Source organism: Arvicanthis niloticus, chromosome 9 (assembly GCF_011762505.2).
Source record: "Arvicanthis niloticus isolate mArvNil1 chromosome 9, mArvNil1.pat.X, whole genome shotgun sequence".
Lineage (NCBI taxonomy): Eukaryota > Metazoa > Chordata > Mammalia > Rodentia > Muridae > Arvicanthis > Arvicanthis niloticus.
In genome coordinates, this window is record NC_047666.1 from 50671469 (window position 1) to 50690384 (window position 18916).

General features: G+C 46.5%; 1 protein-coding gene across 1 annotated transcript; it reads left to right on the plus strand.

Annotated features, from left to right (window-relative positions):
- Positions 1-1999: 1999 nt before the first annotated feature.
- On the plus strand, positions 2000-18670 carry Cav3 (caveolin 3). The gene is made up of 2 exons (XM_034511898.2): positions 2000-2424; positions 17534-18670. Exons 1-2 carry the CDS (start codon positions 2311-2313, stop codon positions 17873-17875), a joined length of 456 nt encoding a protein of 151 aa, XP_034367789.1. The 5' UTR covers positions 2000-2310; the 3' UTR covers positions 17876-18670.
- The last annotated feature ends 246 nt before the right edge of the window (positions 18671-18916 follow it).

The window sequence follows — 18916 nt, forward strand, 5'->3', positions numbered from 1 at the left end:
CTATAAACCATATCTTGGATTTCCTGCCACATTGCAGAAGAGTCCATCACTTTCTGGTCACTGACCAAACCCTGGCCCTTGAGGCAGGGAAAAGCTTAAACCCTGAATAAATGTGCAGATGGGTAGATAAGCAGATGCATAGACCTTGGCCTCCAGGATTCAACGTTGTCATCTGTCATACCCTGGAGTTTCAAAGGACAGCTAAATTATAAGATGACCTTAGAAAGTGGAGAAAGGGGCACCCCACTGGTAGATGGACTGCCTGTGGGCATTCTAAAACCTGGAGCCAGGGCCATGTGAAGGTGCCAACATGGCACTGCCTGACACATCAAGGATGGAGCAACCCTACCCCACCCCCGCTGTGGTTTCCTCTTCCTGTCTCATCCCAAACCCACCCCATCCTGTAGTCCATTGACACCCACACCCCTTGTAGGGGGAAGCCATAGACCTGCTCCAAGGCACGGGAGAGCAGGGCAAAGTGTTAGTTCGGTGTCACTGTAAACAAAGACAGCTTCTGTTAGGAAAAATTAACTTTTGCTCACTGTTCTCTGTTACACTTTAAAACAACATTTAGGGCAGAAGAGCCTGCTACAATAACACGGGCAAGGTAAAGGAGAGGTTTATAGCTAGGTCTACAACAATAAAGCCAGCCTCAGGCATGTCCAGCTGGCTTTCAAAGCCTCCCTGGGGAGCATGTAGAAGACTGATGTCCTTTCTCTAGTAAGCCTCGAAACTCTCCAGGCACTTACACCTTTATACAGAGTCCTGAGTTCCCTGTAACAGGTTGGATTGTGGGTAAGAATGGCTAAGAAAGCCTCTATCTAGTCTGGACCACTCCAGGGATAAGCAAGATACAGTGAAATGGTAGGACAAGACTTACAAGTCCAGATACTAGAGGCAGACCTCCTGCCTCTCTGCAGGATGCACTTAGCCTTTTAGCACTTAGGGTGCTAAAAATAAGCCTTCACTACTTGGCAGCCCTACCTGTGCCCTGGTGTAAATTCTTCCTTCCAGGGCACAGAAAAGCAAGTTTGTTGTGGGTGTCTGGGTTAGAGGAATGCAGGAGAAAGTATCTCCCTATCCATGACAAATCTATCAGAGCAGAGCAACTCAACACAGGAGACAGGAAACAGAAATGAGAAAAGTCAGGAACCAGGATAAGGTTTGCCCTTCAGAGGCACGCGGCTGGCTCCCAGTGACCCACTTCCTCTAGCTCTCTCACATCTCCAGATCATCCACTTCAGTTATGAGTCCATCAGTGGACTCATCTGTAGAAACACCCGCACAGGCAGCTCCAGAGGTCCGCTCTCCTAATCTCGTAGGTGTCTCACAGTCCAGTCAACCTGACAGTCGAGATGAACTGGGAGTGGGGAGATGGCTCCATCTACAAAGTGCTTTCTGCCCAAGCATGAGGACCTGTTCCGCAGGTGGGTCTGGTGAGGTGGCTCAGCAAGTAAAGGTGCCTGCCACCAAGCCCAATGACCTTAGTTCAATCTCCAAAACCCACGTGGCAGAAGGAGAGAACAGATTCCCCTGGGTTGTCCTCTGACCCCACACGTATGCTGTGTACTGCTCACTTACACACACACACACACACACAAATAATAAATAAAATGTAATTTAAAATTTTTAATAATAAAACACACACAGTGATTTATTTATGAAACTACCACGGCCGATCACTAATGTAAGGAGAGTCTAGCACACATTTCCAGTTCCAGTAGAATCCCCCAGAAAGCCAGTCTCCTCTCCTCCAGGGTGGGAGGAATCTTGATGGTTATTTCCTGGTCCTTATAGTATCCCTAGCCACAGATAGGGTTATGGTGGCCCAGAGAAGGGACATGTGCCAAGGTCACTCAGCAGCTAGCATGAGACAGAGCTGGGACTGAGCCCACCTCCCTTCTTGGGCAGCTGCTCCTGGGAGGAGCCTGAGTACCGAGTGGCGAATTCCAGGGACTCCAAGGGGCTTGCTCAGCCCGCCTCCACAGAGTACCGGGAAGGCCAGGCCCTGGTGGCTGGCAGGGAATGCCAGGTCTCCTCTCGCGTGAGGCCAGTGGCCTGCACAGCCCCCTTTAAGGAGCGCTCTGCCATCCAGTCTTAATTTTAGCTTGGAGGCGTGCCACCAGCAGCTTTAACTAGAGGCCGGCTGAAGTTATGCAGGACAGCTGTCAGCCGGCATGCTGGGTGGGGCCTATTTAGCCCGCAGGGGCACCAGTCTGGAGACCCTAAGCTTGGTCTTTCTGCCCCAGGACTGTCAGCGATACCAGCCACAAGGCTCTGATCTCCTCCTGAAGGTGCCTCAGCCTCACGATGATGACCGAAGAGCACACAGATCTGGAGGCACGGATCATCAAGGACATTCACTGCAAGGAGATAGACTTGGTGAATCGCGACCCCAAGAACATCAATGAGGACATTGTGAAGGTAGGCTCGATGCCCAAGCAGGACATCATGGTCCTCACACACTTAAGGTCAGCCTCCCTAAAGTCCCCTGGATGCTGTCTTCTTCAAACCCCAGCAAACAGGCAAAATTATACAGGCCTTAGCAAGGCAAGAAGAAAACTTTAACCACCTGCATTATGGTGCTAAGAGGAAGACACCAAAAATGTCTTCTTACTAGTAGCTCCAAATGCCTGCCCTTGGCTCTGGACCCAGGCCCCAGAGGAATCACTGGGAAGATTGAGAACCTGGGCCAAGTCGGCTGCTTTGCTGTGCCAGCAGCACTTAGGCTGTCTCCATAGTGGGCTTGGGACTAATCTGAGGCCAGTTTCATCGGTGACCCCGCCATGAGATACTAGCTGCCCCGCAGCAGTGCCTTGTGTTTGTCTCTCTGGCACAATGGTCCCTATAGGTCATCCTTCCTGTTCCCTGCCTCCCTAGCTCTCTGCCTTACCCCAGACCTAGTAGCCAGGACCTGGCAAAGGCCTCTCAGCAGGCACCCAGAAAAGAACACTTACATTGCCTTGGGTCCCCATGACTCAATCTCTTACTAACTAAATGCCAGATGCCAGCCCCAGAGCAAAGTCCCAGACACCAGCCTCAGAGTCTGGGCATCCAGGCTGAGGACTGGGAATCACAGGCCAGAGCAGCCTGTAGAAGTGCAGGTGCGGTGTGGCCCTTGTCCAGTCACCCTGCACATTGTAAAACCATCCACAGAACTGCAGTCACTCCTTCAGGCTGCTGTGCTCTGCAGATGATTGTGGGGACTGTGCTGTCAGCATGACAGTCACCATGGCTTAGTGTTATATGTGCCGTTTTATAGGATTAGACTACAGTCGTGCCGGGCTGAGAGAAAAACTAGACAGACCAGACAGACAGTACAGAGGTGACCAAAGTACCCACCTGCTGTGAAAATTGAAGTTTTCTAGCAGTAACTTTTTAAAAAGAAGAACCCAATGGTTGAAACTGATTTTTATGAGGCCACCAAGACGGCTCAGTGGGAAATGATGCCCACTGCCAAATATAATGGCCTGAAGTCTAGCCCAGAATCTATGTGGTAGAAAGAAAAAAGAGACTCCCACAAGGCCTCTGACTTCCACACTTGCACCATAGCGCATACATGCACACAGACATACACACCACACACACACATACCACACACACACACCATACACACACACTAATTTTTAAAAGAAATTAATTTTTATGTCTTTACTTAATTCTATATCCAGAATTGTAGCATTTCAACATCTAAACCACATAAAAGGATACACGTCTGTTTCTAGCTAGAACTTTGTATGTCTTATACTGAGGACACACCCCTGTGTGGACTCCTGATTTTCCTCAGAAATATATGTTCCATGTTTGGTTCATAAAATTTAACATTGAAAACTGACTCACACGCTCAGATTGTGCTGGACATTCTTATTTTCCAACAGTGGAGCCACATCTCTCTTTTTATACTATGATTATTGTGACACAGAATTTAGAGACCTGGGGTCATGTGAGCCACAGATTTTAGCAACACAACCAAGAGTTCATTCAAAGCCATAGCCAGAGTTGCCATCCTACAAGACCGCACCTTCTACCTGTCTAAAACCCAGCCTTCCATGTGCCCGCCCACATCCAACGCAAGTTGGTGCCACCTGTTTGCTCTGCCTGGTGACTCCCAATGCCACCCCCCCCCCCCCAGAGCATACCCCTGTATCCTGAACAGAAGTGTTCACCTCCACTCTACTCAACTCAGACTCCAAAACCACCACCACCCAATGTCCCCTCCTCCCTGTACCCCTCCACCATGTCTGGCCTAACACTGTTGTGCATTGACATAGGTCACTAAAGGTGGAGATGGAACTCCATGGGATACAGACAAAGCAAAATGTCCCAACTCCAAAATACTAGAGACCTGCAACAGTCATAGTTTCCATAGAGTGGTCCAGCTGAACTGCCTGGTTTCAACTCCAGATTCCTCCCAAAAACAATGACACTGGATATGTCACCTAAGCTTCTGAACCTCATTTCCTCCTGTGACAATACATCATTACCATTTACCCCCATCAGGTATATGATCCCCAAACAGCTCTGGGCAGCAGAAATGCCATGTATAAACTGAAGGTTCATAACACAGTCTCCACTCCCAGGAAGTGTGTGCTTATCTGGGGCTGAGCAGAGTCCTCAAGCAGCCTCAAGTCCAGAAGACTGGAAAACTGACCCTTCTGGAGTCCTTGGTGGATACTGGGGCTGGGAATAAGAAGCATAGGACAACACAATTTCTTGGGGATGCTGTGATGGGTACCAAGTGTGGAGGGAATTGATAAGGTTCTACTGAGCCAAGAGGGAGCCAGACCCTGACTATGACCTAAAGAAAGAGGCAGTGACAGCAGTAAAGGTACCCAGTTCCCTGTCACTTCTCTGACACAGAAAAGTGTCCTCTCTGGCAGCCTGGATCACCATACCAATATCTCCCAAAGGCTAAATAAAAGGTGCACAATTAATTTTGTTCAGAGGAAATTAACTGGCATTGTTTGGACATTTTCTGTCTTGGGAAGTTGTCTTGCATTTCCTTTCCTTCATTTTTTAATGAGCCAGAAATGAAACATTTAGAAACACAGATGAGGGATAATATCAGGAGATAAATACCACACGGTTTCAGAGAGCTGACTGGGTGGGGGTGGGGCAGGCTGTCAGAACAGGACAACCTTCTACTGTCTGGGTTTCTGTCATCACCTGAGAAAGAAACAAGACAGAAGGATGGGTGGCAGGTGAGGAACAGAGATAAGACAGAGGTCAAGGCGAAAGCACAGAAGCCACAGCAGTATGCTGAGTAGGCTTGCCAGGGTGTCACATGTCAGCAGGGTCCTCATGGGATAGGATGAACAACAAAGACAGAATCCGGGAAGCATCAGCTGAGGCGGTCCCCAGTTAGGACACTAAGACCAGCTGAATGACTTGAAAAAAATCTTTTTCTGTCTGTGAGCCAAGTCCCTGGTATAGAAAGAAAGTTGGGGGGGGAGGGGGGACCTTCAGGGGGTGGGAAGAGGGGTATAGTCCTCACTGCAGTCAATTGCAGATTTCATGCAGTAAAACACAAGAGAGGAAGGTGACAGAGCCGCCCAGGGAACCTCGGCACAGGGAGGTGCTTCCTATAGGTGCTACCCTTGAACCTAGGCTGGAAAGTAAGAGTCACAGTGAAAACGGAGCCCATATACCCACTAAACCACTCTCTGACACTTGGGTCAGGCACCTGGCTGAGTGGAAGTCTTGAGAGACGACCACTAAGGAACTATGATGCGAGTACCTCATTTCTTTCCTCAGCCGATCCCACTACTACTGTTGACCCCCACTTGTTACTGAGAACCAGCTGTGTACCAGGCACCATACTGATGAGAGCTGTGTGCATACCACATGCCAGGCTTTGGGGCTCCAAGCTCACTCATACATGTGCCCCATACAAGGGCACCTCCTGATGACTCTGATTGTAGATAATCTAGCACCTTTCCCCAGGCATGCCTAGAAACGCCAGCCTACCCCAGTCCCTGGAGTCATTTCTGAGAAGGCTCACGGCTGACTCCAAGTCCTTCCCTCACTGGCTCACACATGGGCACTTGCTCCTGAAACAGCAGCAACTTTCAGCTCCTCGGAAAGGGAAGCAGACCAATGTGTCTGAACTCAGTTCTTCACCCACTTTCAATTCACACCTGCCACAAAACACCCTCCATCTTCCAATGGAGCCTTCTGCTTGTCAGTAAGGCCAAGCAGCACTGAGAGCAGCCAGCCAGCAGCCTACCCTCAGAGTCCTGCTCTTAGAGAAAGGAGTCTCTGCTGTGCAATAATAAAGGTGACCCAATGCTTCTTCCTAGGAAGAATCCAAGCCTTGCAGATGAGACTAGAATAAGGAGCTGAGGCAGGGGAAGGTGCCAAATGCCATAAGCTGGTGTCAGAGGAAGTGTCCTGGAAGGTTGGGGGAGAAAGGGACTTGTGCCTGGGAAAATCAGGAGCAGTCTTCCTGGCAAAATGATACCCAAGGCACACTTTTTTAAATGAGAAAAAAAATGAAATGAGGACCAGGCATTCTAAAAACAGGAAGTGGAATGAACAATTATATGGAATCTTCCACAGTTCTGGGAAGAATACAGGATGGAGTTGGTAAACGAGATGGGTAGATGCCACCATCACCCCTTCCTGTGTACACAGCAGGCATTACTAATAGCAGTACTCTTCCAGGAAGCCAAGTCCTATCAGCTAGTCAGAGTTGGAACCACAAATAAAACCTCTTTGCTACTCTGGCTTCTGGAGAATACTGAACTATCCATTGAGAAAATCACAGGGCACTCAAAAGAAAATGTGAGGATGAGAACACAGAAAAGGCAGGCAGAGAACACAGAAGGGATGGGATCGTAGTTCATCTGATCCTCACTGGCAGCTCCTTTCTCTAAGTGCCTTGCCTTCCATAAACTTCTTCTCCAAGTGGCTACATGGGCCCTGGGGCAGTGGCTCAGTCAGAACAATGCTTGCTGCACCAGCATAAAGATCTGAGCTTAGCTCACCAAGAACCCACATAAAAACCCAGGCAGGACTGGTGTGTGCTGTAACTCCAGCACTGGGACTGGAGGAGGTAAAATATCCCTGAGCCTTGCAGGCTAACCGGGCTAGCTGAATAGATAAGTTCCAGGCTTGGTGAGAGGCAGTCTTGGGAAAATAATGTGGAGAAGTTACTGAATAAGACTCAGTGTTGGCCTCCCACCCCCATGCATACATATGAGCACACATGTGTGGGCACGTGCGTGCACACATCTGCATGTGCACCCACATCTACACACATACACACAAACACACACAAGGCCACATGGAATTAATACAGAAGTATTCTCACCTAGTGCTACTATGTTTGTCTAGACCTTTCAAAATGTAGTCTCCTTTTTGAGAGGGGGTAGCTTGCTAAAATGTGGTTACCTGTATTCTGCCATCATAAGACGTCTTTATGCAGCCAAGGTAGAGGATGTCTTGTCCTTAAATTTTGAACATCAGCAAACAAGTCCTGCATCCTCTAGGATATGAACCTGGGATCCAGGGTGCCTCCCTCAGTGATGGGCTTTTATCAGTAATCAGCTGCCATGCAGCCCATCCCCCCCAGCAGTTCTGTGGCTTTGTGGAGCTGGCTGGGTGGTTCCACTGTCTCTGGGGACATCCCCTGCAGCTTCAGTCAGAGGTAGCCTAGGGCAGACATCACCTGGGGACTCTTCTGAGCTAGAACACTCAAGGAGGTTCTTTGCTATTCTAGGACACAAGTAGAGACAGAGGACAGGACTCCGTGAGGATGCTGGGATGGCTAAGCTTCCATCTCAGAGTTTCAGGACTGTTTCTAGAAGAGCAGGCTGTAGCACCCACTTAGTACCACTCTAGAGCAAGGTATAAGAGTAAATTTCAAAACCGGGTGACTCTGCCAAGGTGCCAGGACTTCCTGGTGCTTAGTCTATAGCTGGCCCAGCACTTTCTCTGTCACATTCTGGTGGTTAAAATGAGTCACATGGCAACCTCAGACTTGAAATGGGACAAGACCACCCACGGTCATAGATACAAAGAGGTGTGACTCACTGAAGGTTATTTGGGGAGACTTGCTAGCCAGCAGCCAAAAGCTAGTACACGGTCTCGGACTCCAGCCAAGGCATTTCCATCCCTCCTCACCCCATCAGTGCCATCTTCACCAAGGCACTAGCTGAGAGGGCAAGAGAGGTGCCAGGAAGAAGCCAGCAAGAGACTAGGTGCCAAAATGCACTGGGAAGACAGTGGGGTCCTGCTAGGAGGTTCCAGTCTCACTTCCTGTGGCCCTGTTTCTTCTTCCCTGGTCCTTTACACAAATGCAAATCCCTTTGTGCTCCAGCAAGGGTTCTCTAGGTAGCCCTGTAGTATGCTTTCATTCCAAACTACTGGTAATACCTGGTCACTTCCTTCTGAGATTCAGCTCCTGCTGGTATCCCTGGCTATAGGGAGTAAAGAAAGCTTGGATTGAAGTCCTGACTTCATATGACATAGGCTCAAGCCCATGGAATAAAAGCAAAGTCTTTTTCCCAAGGGACTGGGGTCAGAGGTAAATGGCAAGACTTTCCCTTTCTGGTCTGTATGTAGTTGTTGATAAACATGTGCAGAAAATGTCCACATAGCTTTCTCCCCCTGGATGTTTCCAGCCTGAAGGCTGTTTACCCACAGAGACTGCTCCTATAAAGATTAACTAAGTCTGCCTCCTTGATCTAACTCTATACCAAAAACCCTGCCTCCTTGTATGCAACAACCCCACCTCTCTGTTCACTCTGTATAATAAACATGATGAGCTCCTGGGGTACTGTGTTTTCTCCATCAGAGAGCTCAGACCACTTGATCCCAGCTTTCTATGTCTGTGTTTGTCTTTTCTCCCTTCCCTTACCACTTCAGTCAGGTTCATCCCTAAAGCGGTGCTGGACAAGGCACCTGGCCCATGTGGTAACCCTGGGCAAGAAGCATGCAGAGGAGATTGAGGCACAAGCTTTGCTGTCTGTCTTGCTTGAATTTCCTTCTGCTTGGCCCTTCTATACCTTATGAAATGACTAGTATAAGATGCATAAGCAGAGATGATCTATAGGGCCCAAATGCATTATGGGTGTTGCCATGGTTACCCCAGTTCATACAGAAATCTGCTCATATTGTTTATAACAAAAGAACAAAATCTCATCCACCTCTTTGAACTGTCTTTACAGCTATCATCTCATTTTAATTTGTAATTTTATACATCAGTGCTTTTCAGACTGTGTGGGCAATGGTTAGTCTGACCACGATTATCCCAGTCTGTTGTACAGCAATACTTTTGTAAGACATAGTAAAAATTATCAGAGAAATTTAAAGAGAGTATATAGTATAAATCCCCATTAATATTATTATTCAGTAGTATAAATGATTGCATCAAATCTCTATGACCATTTCTAACACCAACTCAGCTTCTATACTGACCTTCTGGAATTGAATTGGCCCACCCCTTACATAGCAAGACTGCAAGCCAGGAAACCAGGACCCAACCATAATAAGCTTCTTGCTCCTGTCTTCAGACTCCAAAACTGAAGCTATGCTGAGGACCATGTCTCCATCTGCTCTTTGTAGGTTTCAACACAACAAATAGCTAGAGGAAAAAACAAAACAAAACAAAACAAAAAAAAAGCATAGCAACTTGAATCACTCAGTAACTCATCAGCCAAGTGGACGCTGGAAGCCTAGCGCCACCTCCCGTACTTTTAGATATTCTATCTGAATTATCCCAACCCTGGATGACCAAGGACTGAGTAGTGTGGAATTCTGGGTGAAGGCAGACTTTTGATGCATGAGTAGGTGTTGTCCTCCCCCCTCATTCCCAGGCAACCCAGTGGTCCTGCATCTTGCCAACCCTCTCAGTGACTGCAGGGACTGTGCTGACCTGTGCCAATTATACAGCTGGCTTTCTTGTTGCTCCAAAAATAACTATGTCAGAGAAGACACAGGCTGAAAGAGTACCATCTTCCCTTCCCACCCTCCAGCTACCTAGGTGGCTCTGAGGCTTTCTCAGCCTCAATCCTCCAAGAAAATCCTTCTCCTTCCCACTGCTAGAAAGGAAATGAATGAACAGTGTGCTTGATGTGCTACAGGGCCACCTAGATCTGCCGAGTGACTCTTATGAATGGCTTTTATGAATGGCTCTCCAAGTCAGGATTTGTGATCAGAGTGCTCCCAGGTCTCAGATTCAATTTAGGGGAGCATCTGCCTCCTCCTGACATAGCACATCCCTTCAACAGCATGCTTCTGCTTCAAAGAAAAGAAACCAGTTGCCACACATCCAGCTCTCAAAGATGATCCCAGGAAATAACTCAAGTGTGGGTGCCAACAGTTTCTTGGAAGAAATGGCAATTATAAAAAAAAAAAAAAACAACAACAGAGAAATCCTCATGGAAGCATCATAAGCAGAAAAAAAGAAAGAATTCAATCTATTATCAGCTGTCAATGAGAGGTCCACCCAGTATGATGAGGTCAGCTGGAGAGTTCTTCTATTCATGATCTGGAATGTTAGCAGAACTTCCAAGACATATTGTATAGGAATTTAATAGCATTTGAACAAGTACTTGTCATTAATGAGTACCTACCATGTTGCAGGTATTGAGTACTGAGCACTGGGTGTTCAGTAAGTATTTGTTTCTATAGATGAACATATAAATAATAGATAGATAAGAAGAGGTGAGGACAGGTAGGTAAGTATATAGATAAACAAATGAATAGGAAAATGAATGAATAGATAAGAAATAGAGGAATGAGTAGGTGGGATGTGGGTAGAAGACAGGAGAATGGATAAAAATGGGTAGTTAGATAAACAGATGATGTCAGATTGATGAATAGACGATAGATGATAGGTAGGTAGATAGATGATAGATATACAGATGATAGATATAGATAGATAGATAGATAGATAGATAGATAGATAGATGAAAAGTGAATAGGTGATACCTTGCTGAAGATGAATAAATAGATGGGTAGATAAATAGGTAGAAGAGGGAATGGAGGTAAATAGATGGTTAGACAAATGGATGAATAATAGATTATTAGAATACACGACTAGCTAGGTGGGTAAATAAATGGATGGAAAGGGAGATGAATAGATGTATGGGTAGATAGATAACTAGATGGTGAGACTTACATGGCTTATGAGTAAATAGGAGAAAAACTTATCTCTGCTCTTTATTTATACCAATAAAAAATGCTAACCCCCTTTTTTCTAACATTTTTTCTCTTTTTACTTGAAAATAGATTTTTTCAAACAATGTGTTTTAATCATAGTTTTCCCTTTCCAACTCCTCCCTGATCCTTTCTACCTCCCCCACCACCATTAGAAAATAAACAGAAAAAGGTAACCCAAAAAGCAGAATATGGCAACACACACACACACACACACACACACACACACACACCAAAAGAGCCAAGGAAAAGTCACAAGAGCACAGGAAGCACATAGAGACAAAGATATGTGCACTTGTGCACACAAGAGTCCCATAAAAAAGTAGGAAACTACAATATCTAAGTGTCTTAGTTAAGGTTTCTATTGCTGCAACGAAACACCATGACCAAAAAACAAACTGGGGAGAAGAGGGTTTCTTTGTACTTCCACATCACTGATCGTCATCAAAAGAAGTCAGGACGGGAACTCAACCAAGGATAGAACCTGGGGGCAGGAGCTGATATAGAGGCCATTGAGAAGTGCTGCTCACTGGCTTACTCCTCATGGTTTCTCAGCCAGCTTTCTTATAGAACCTAGGACTATGAGCCCAGGGATGGCACTACCCAAAGTGTGTTGGGCCCTCCCCCATCAATCACTAATTAAGAAAATAACTTACAGGTATGCCTACAACCCAATCTTATATAGGCATTTTCTTAACTGAGGCTCATTCCTCTCAGACAACTTTAGCTTGTGTCAAGTTGACACAACAATCCACCACTATAAGTGAAAGACCTGTAATGGGGAAAAAAAAAAAAAAACCAAAAACCCTCAGGCATACTATTGAGTTTATTTTCTGTTGGCACTCTATTGCTGGGCATGAGACCTGTCCTTACACATGATTTAAATATCTACTGAACTGTTTTGGAGAAAACTAATTTTTCCTTTGCCCAGTGGCTGTCAGTTGGAAATAGCTTCTGGGTTAGAGGTGGGGCTTGTGTCTACTTTTCTTCTCAGAACTGGGACCCCATCTGGCTTAGACCATAGGCCCTGTGCGTGCTGCACAGTCTCTGTGAGTTTCTATGTGCCTCAGTCCTGTTGTGTCTAGAAGGCCTTGTTTCTTTGGTGTCTTCTATTCCCCTCTGGCTCTTACAATCTTTCCTCCTCTTCTGCAAAGTTCTCTGAGCTCTGAGAGGAGGATTTGACAATGACACCCCAGTTAAGACTGAATGCTCCAAAGCGTCTTGCTCTTTGGACATTTTTGAGTTGTGTGTCTCAGTGTTTCTTCCCATCTGCTGCAGGAAGAAGCTTCTCTGATGATGGCTGAGTAAAAGTGCTGATTCATCAGTATAGCAGAATGTTGTTAAGTGTCTACTTATTACTAAATTCCTTTAGCAGAACAGCAGTATTGTTTTCTTTCTGGTCTCAGGTTTTGACTCGGGGGATGGACTCCACTTCATAGAGTGAGTCTTCAATCCAATCAGATAGCAGTTGGTTACGCTCACAACTTTTGTGCCACTACTACAACAACATAGTATGCGGACAGGTCGCTGTGGTAGATCAAAGTTTGTCATCGGATTGGTGTTTACCTTTCTCCTCTGGTAGCATGCAGAGTATCTTCCAGTGCATTGAACAGTACTCAGTAGTGGTGAAGGCTCTAGGAAGGCAGCAGCTAGACGTCTTCATGTTCGATGAGCTGTGTGGTTGTTGTCTTCAGCAACAGGGCCTTACAGTTTGTGTATCACAACCAATAACCTTGGCAATAGCCTAAGTTGTTTGGGTGTCCCCTTAAGCCCCCTTTGACCAACAACTGAATTAGATGTAACCCTTTCCTGGCATTGGAGGTTTCATTTGGTGACAAGAGATGTCTAGTTTGGGATCTGCTTCCCCCATTGTTTGGTGGTTCCACTTAGATGTCTTTCATATATGTACATATTTTCGTAAGTTTCTACTGTAGTGGGTTTCCATATGACCCTTCGAATGGCCCTTTAGTTTTCGCTGCCCCCTCCATATTTCCTCCCTTAGCCCTCTTCCCTCATTATCTCTAATAAGATTGGTGATTCCCTCATTAATCGTCCCATTCCAGTCCCCTCCCATCACCAGTCCACAACTATATTCTATTTCCTCTTCCTTTGGAGATCCTTCCTTTCCACCCCAGTCCCTTACTCAGTACCTAAACCTCTGTGGTTGATCAATTCCATTTTTTAAAGGAGGGAACAAAACTCACTAAGGTTAAAAGATACACCAAGCCGGGCAGTGGTGGCACATGCCTTTAATCCCAGCACTTGGAAGGCAGAGGCAGGTGGATTTCTGAGTTCGAGGTCAGCCTGGTCTACCAAGTGAGTTCCGGGACAGCCAGGGCTACACAGAGAAACCTTGTCTTGAAAAAAACCAAAAAAAAAAAAAAAAAAAAAAAAAAAAAAAAAAAAAAAAAAAAAAAAACCCACACCAAACCCACCCATCTGGTCAACAGCTACACTGACAGGCAAGCTCTCTTTTGGACTCTAGCTTTCTGGGTTTTTGTTCTTGGTTGGTGGTTTGCTTGTTTGTTCATTTGTTTGTTTGAGACAGGATCACATACTATAGACAGACTGACCTGCCTCTCACTATGCGGTGCAGGCTTTCACAAAACTTAGAGCAGTTTTCTTGTCTCAGCCTCCTTGGGATGGGATTACAGGCATGGCTAGGTCTCTATTGAGGCACACACTGTACTACAACCTCTCCCTCCAGCAACAGCTGTTCAGTCAGTTTCTGTATATCAAGACATACAACTTAGGAAGAGTGCAGGTTGGTTTGGGCTCACAGTTTTAGAAGTTCATAACAAAGGGCCTTATTGCTTTGAGTCTATGATGAGACAGTTCATCATGGCTGAAAACACATATTGGAGCAAGCCATTCACTTCATGGCAGGCAAGTGAAAGAGCAAGAGGAAGGCACAAAATTCTCTTGAAGGGCACATCACCTATGGTCTAACAATCTTCCACTGGACACCAACAAAAAAAGGTTCTTTGGTCTCCCAGTAGTGCCTCCCTGGGGACCAAGGCTATAACAATTGTCCCAGTACAGAACATTTTGTATCCAAACTCTAACCATGCCATTAAGGGTTCTGAGTATTTGGATATCTCAATTCATTCAGTCTTCTGACAACTCCTACAAAACAGGGCAAGAAAAATGCAACCCAGAAAAAAAACCGCAATAACCTGCTTGGTTATCCAGCCAAGAAGTAGCTACTCAGGATCTAAAGCACAGCAGTGACTTTAGAGCCAGGCACAAACAGGAAAGGTATGTCAAATGAAGGAAGTTGCTGGAATAAAGGGGCAATCTGAGCTATGGTGATTAATGACCCTCAGATCTGGGTGGGTGTAAAGATAAAGATTCTGTCTTGGAATAGGTTGTTCTGCCTATTAAGGGCTAGAGCTCACTGAGAGTCGTCACCCTCCCTGAGGGATTCAGCATAGCCTTGGCATCTGACCCCAATTAGGGTTAGCAGGAAGACAGTGGAGTAGTCAGGCTGCCTGGATGGAGCCTGGTCCTGGTCCAGGTTAGAACTCCTACCTCTGAGCCCTCATGTTCCCCAGCATTGTGAGGAGGAATGGGAAGCCTGTCATCAGGGAACTCTCTATTTCTCAGGACTGTTGCATGAAAGGGAGGCAGGATCAGGACAGGTTGGACAAGGAAGGAAGTGGAAAGGAGCCAGATGGGACAAAGATAGAGAAGCAAGCCTTTATCCAAATGACTCTCTTTGCTGGCAGAGTTACTGAAGCCATGAGGGTCTCTCTACAAGTTACCCCTAGAGGCCTTCTAAGGAGGTTGTAAAGGTCTCTAAGGTCAGAACCTTTTAATAGACAGGGTTCTTCCCTGAGAGGTGGGGATGGTGAATGAACCCAGCTTAGGTTGGAAGAGCCCTCCAGCCTAGCACTTAGGATTCGAAATTTTGGGAGATCCCTGAAGAAATAGAAACTCTCCAATTTTGCTTCAGTAAACTAGAGGTGAAGAGAACAGTTCTGGGCTGGGATATGGGTAGCAACAGGCCCATGCATCTTTCCAACTCAAAGCTACTACCCCAAACTGGGTGTCACCAAGTTCTCAGTGACCCCTGCATCCATTCTCACCCCCAAGCACTCCCACTTCCCAGATGCAAAAACTAAACAGGCTGCTCAAAATCCAGATGTAGTTGAACACCACCCACCATCATAGAAAGCCTCACAGTGGTGAAGTCTCCTGCATCCCCTGTCCAGCATCACACCATTCTTGCTTGCATCAGCCTTTGGGAAAGCACCTGCATCTCCTGCACGCCACACTGTATAGCCAACTGCCTTCTAGTAGTTTCTGTTCCTTCAGCCCCGGTACTCTTTCCAACCTGCAGGTCCTCCATCTACCTGGTAGCCTTCAGGCACCAGCTCTTCCCCGCCCCCCAGGAATTTCCTAACCTCATAGTCAGAGTTAAATCCCCTATCCCATCTCAAAATAGTACTTAGTGTTGTAATGAGCTATCTACATTAGCTTCATGAGGACCAAAGGTTATGACATGTCTTTAAGTGATCCGTAAATCTCTGTAGGATAAATAAAACCATCCAACTTCTTTTCGGCTCTTTGGTGTTTTGTTTTGTTTTTGTTTAGAGAAAGGGACTTGTATAATCCAAACTGCTCTATTAAAAGTCTATATCATTGAGGGTGACCTTGAAGCTAGGGCTTTGTATATGCTAGACCAATGCTCTACCAACCAATTCTCACCTTAGCTCCTGGCTGTCCAATGTCTTCGGGATCAAAAAAAAATTAAAATAATAGAAAGAGTATGTCTCTGTTGGGATGTATATTGTAATAAAATACCATGACCAAAGCAACTTGTGGGGGAAAGGGTTTATTTCAGCTAACTAATGTCAGGCATACATCACTGCAAATGGAAGTTGGGACATGAACTCAAGCAGGACAGGAACCTGGAGGCAGGAACTAAAGCAGAAGCCATGAAGGAACGGTGCTTACTGGCTTGCTCTGTCTGCTTTTTTATATACCCCAGCACCACCTGCCCAGGGGTAGCACCACACACAGGAGGCTGGGACCTCCCACATCAATCACTAATTTTTAAAATGTACAGTAGGCTTGCCCATAGGCCAATCTGGTGGGGAATTTTCTCAATAGATGTTCCTCTTCCCAAATGGTTTGGGTTTGTGTCAAGTTAACAACTAGTCAGGACACTGGCAGTGTCTTCTCTCCACCTCTATAACAAACACCCAAAATAAACAACATACAAAGAACAAAGGTTTCATGTAGCTTGCAGATATGGAGGTACAGTCCATGGCCAACCAGTTGATCTCAGCTCCATGGATAGACAAGAACAGCATAGCAGGACCACATGGTGGAGCCAAGCTGTTCCTGATGGCCAGGGAGCAAAACAGGATGAGGGAGGCCAGGGTTCTCAGCATCCCTTCCAGAGCACATTTCAAATGCCCTAGCTTCTTCCCTCTAAATCTACCTCTGAAAGATTCCACCATCTCCCAGTAGTACTGTGTTGGGTACCAAGCTTTTAACATGTGGGCCTTTGAGGAACATTGCAGATCCAAACTATAGCAGGCATTGTGACTCTAGCATGACAGTATTGAACATACTACTCAACTTCTGAAAGTGCTATTGCCCAGGCATAGAATGAAGAGGTTCAACAGGTTTCAGAGTACCTTGTAGCTATAGTTAAGTGGCAAGTCAGCCCGGCTGGGACACAATATTATCATCCATATTGGACACTCATTAGGGATACAGTCTCAGACCCTATCAAGACTCATTGAAGCTCAACAGACATCCCCAGAGTTTCTTTCTTCTTTTTTCCTGGTTTTCTTTCTTTCTTTCTTTCTCTCTTCCTTCCTTTCTTTCTTTCTTCCTTTCTTTCTTTCTTTCTTTCTTTCTTTCTTTCTTTCTTTCTTTCTCTCTTTCTTTCTGTTTGTTTATCTGTGTAACAGAGCCCTGGCTGTCCTGGAACTTACTTTGTAGAGCAGGCTGACCTCAAACTCACAGAGATCCACCTGCCTCTGCCTTCCAAGTGCTGGGGCTAAAAGCATGTGCCATTTTTTATATATAAATCTTTTGTTTAGTTTTATTTTCCTTATGTGTATAAATGTTTCGTATATATATGTATATATATGCAACCTGTGAATGCCTGGGGCCCATGAAATATAAAAGAGATGTTCGATCCCGCAAGAATGGAGTTACAAGGTGATTGTGGCCACTCTGTAAATGCTAAGGACTAAACCCAGATCTTCTGCGACCGCAGCAAGTGCTCTTAGCTGCTAAACCATCTCCCTGGCCTCACCCCCAGGGTTTCTGACATAGGTAGGCAAGCAAGCAAACAATAGAAAAGCCCACATATGCTGTGATTTGAGCTGTCCCCTTCTGACTCCTGCAGGTAGATTTTGAAGATGTGATTGCGGAGCCCGAGGGTACCTACAGCTTTGACGGTGTGTGGAAGGTGAGCTACACCACTTTCACCGTCTCCAAGTACTGGTGCTACCGCCTGCTGTCTACACTGCTGGGTGTTCCACTGGCCCTGCTCTGGGGATTCCTGTTCGCCTGTATCTCCTTCTGCCACATCTGGGCCGTGGTGCCCTGCATTAAGAGCTACCTGATCGAGATCCAGTGCATCAGCCATATCTACTCACTGTGTATCCGCACCTTCTGCAACCCGCTCTTTGCTGCACTGGGCCAGGTCTGCAGCAACATTAAGGTGGTGCTGCGAAGGGAAGGCTAAAGCCAGGCTGGGCTGTGGGGAAGGCTGGGCAGGGGAAACAAGGCCAGGTGAGCACCTGTGGCTCTGCTCCACGTGGGCTGCTTGGAGAGCTCATCCTTTTGAGGTTCCTCTCAATTTCCAAGATGAAAATACACGGTGCATGGGGAGTCAAAAGGAAAAGACGGCCCAGTGTGGAAACACAGGCACCCTTGCTCTGCTCAGCCTACCATGATCCCCGGCGACCCTGCCTAAGCGGAGGGTTCCTTAAGAGGCAGCTAGCGCAAGGCTTTGCGTTCACATGTACTGTAATAACACAAACCAGCACCAGTCTTCTAGAGGTGTGCCTTGTCTCCCCATGCTAGCGAGGGCAAGCAGTGACTGCCAGCATGAAGAAGGTGCTGCAATAAAGGGTTTCGGCTGCACCAGGGAACACTATGCTTTGTCTGTGTCTGTGAGGCGGTTGTGTGTCTTTCTCTAGTTCTGAAACCCAGAAAATTCAGGTGGTCCTCTGAAACTGAAAACCTGAACTAAGCTTTGTTTCCTTCAGGATTCTGCTCGTTTGCGGGGCATAAATAGGGTCTCCTACACAAGGAGATTATTTTCAAATGACTTCTGCTACCCCTGAGGCAGCTGAGGAGTGCCAAGGGCAGGTGAGCATTTCTGGGCACTGCTGAAAGTAGGCCCCAACCTCAGACCTCTTGGATCCCCCCTCTGGCTCAGAAGACACTGAGCTGGGAACACACTGGGGCTTGATCATGTGGCCTGTGTGCACCATCAGCCCTAATAAACATCATAAAAGCTGGAGGCCTGGGGTGTCTGTATCTGGGTTAGCTGTGAAAATAAAAGTAACAGTGCGAACTTACAACACCCTCCTCCACCCCAGAAACACACACCAAACCTCAGCAACCCAGTGCTCAGACTGCTTTCCCCACATTCCGGCTTGGGAACCTGGTCCCTTCAAGGTGACACTAAACAATTCCGAATTTCTAGCTAGACCACAGCACACAGTGTGGTTGACAAATCCCATAAAGTGTTCTGGTTCAAGATCCTTCTGTCTCTTTC

What these genes read in the sequence shown, in the direction of transcription:
- Cav3 (XM_034511898.2), top strand. Translation starts at nt 2,311, where the DNA reads ATGATGACCGAAGAGCACACAGATCTGGAGGCACGGATCATCAAGGAC. An exon ending in TCAATGAGGACATTGTGAAG is followed by an intron (nt 2,425 to 17,533) that starts GTAGGCTCGATG and finishes TGACTCCTGCAG; the next exon opens with GTAGATTTTGAAGATGTGAT.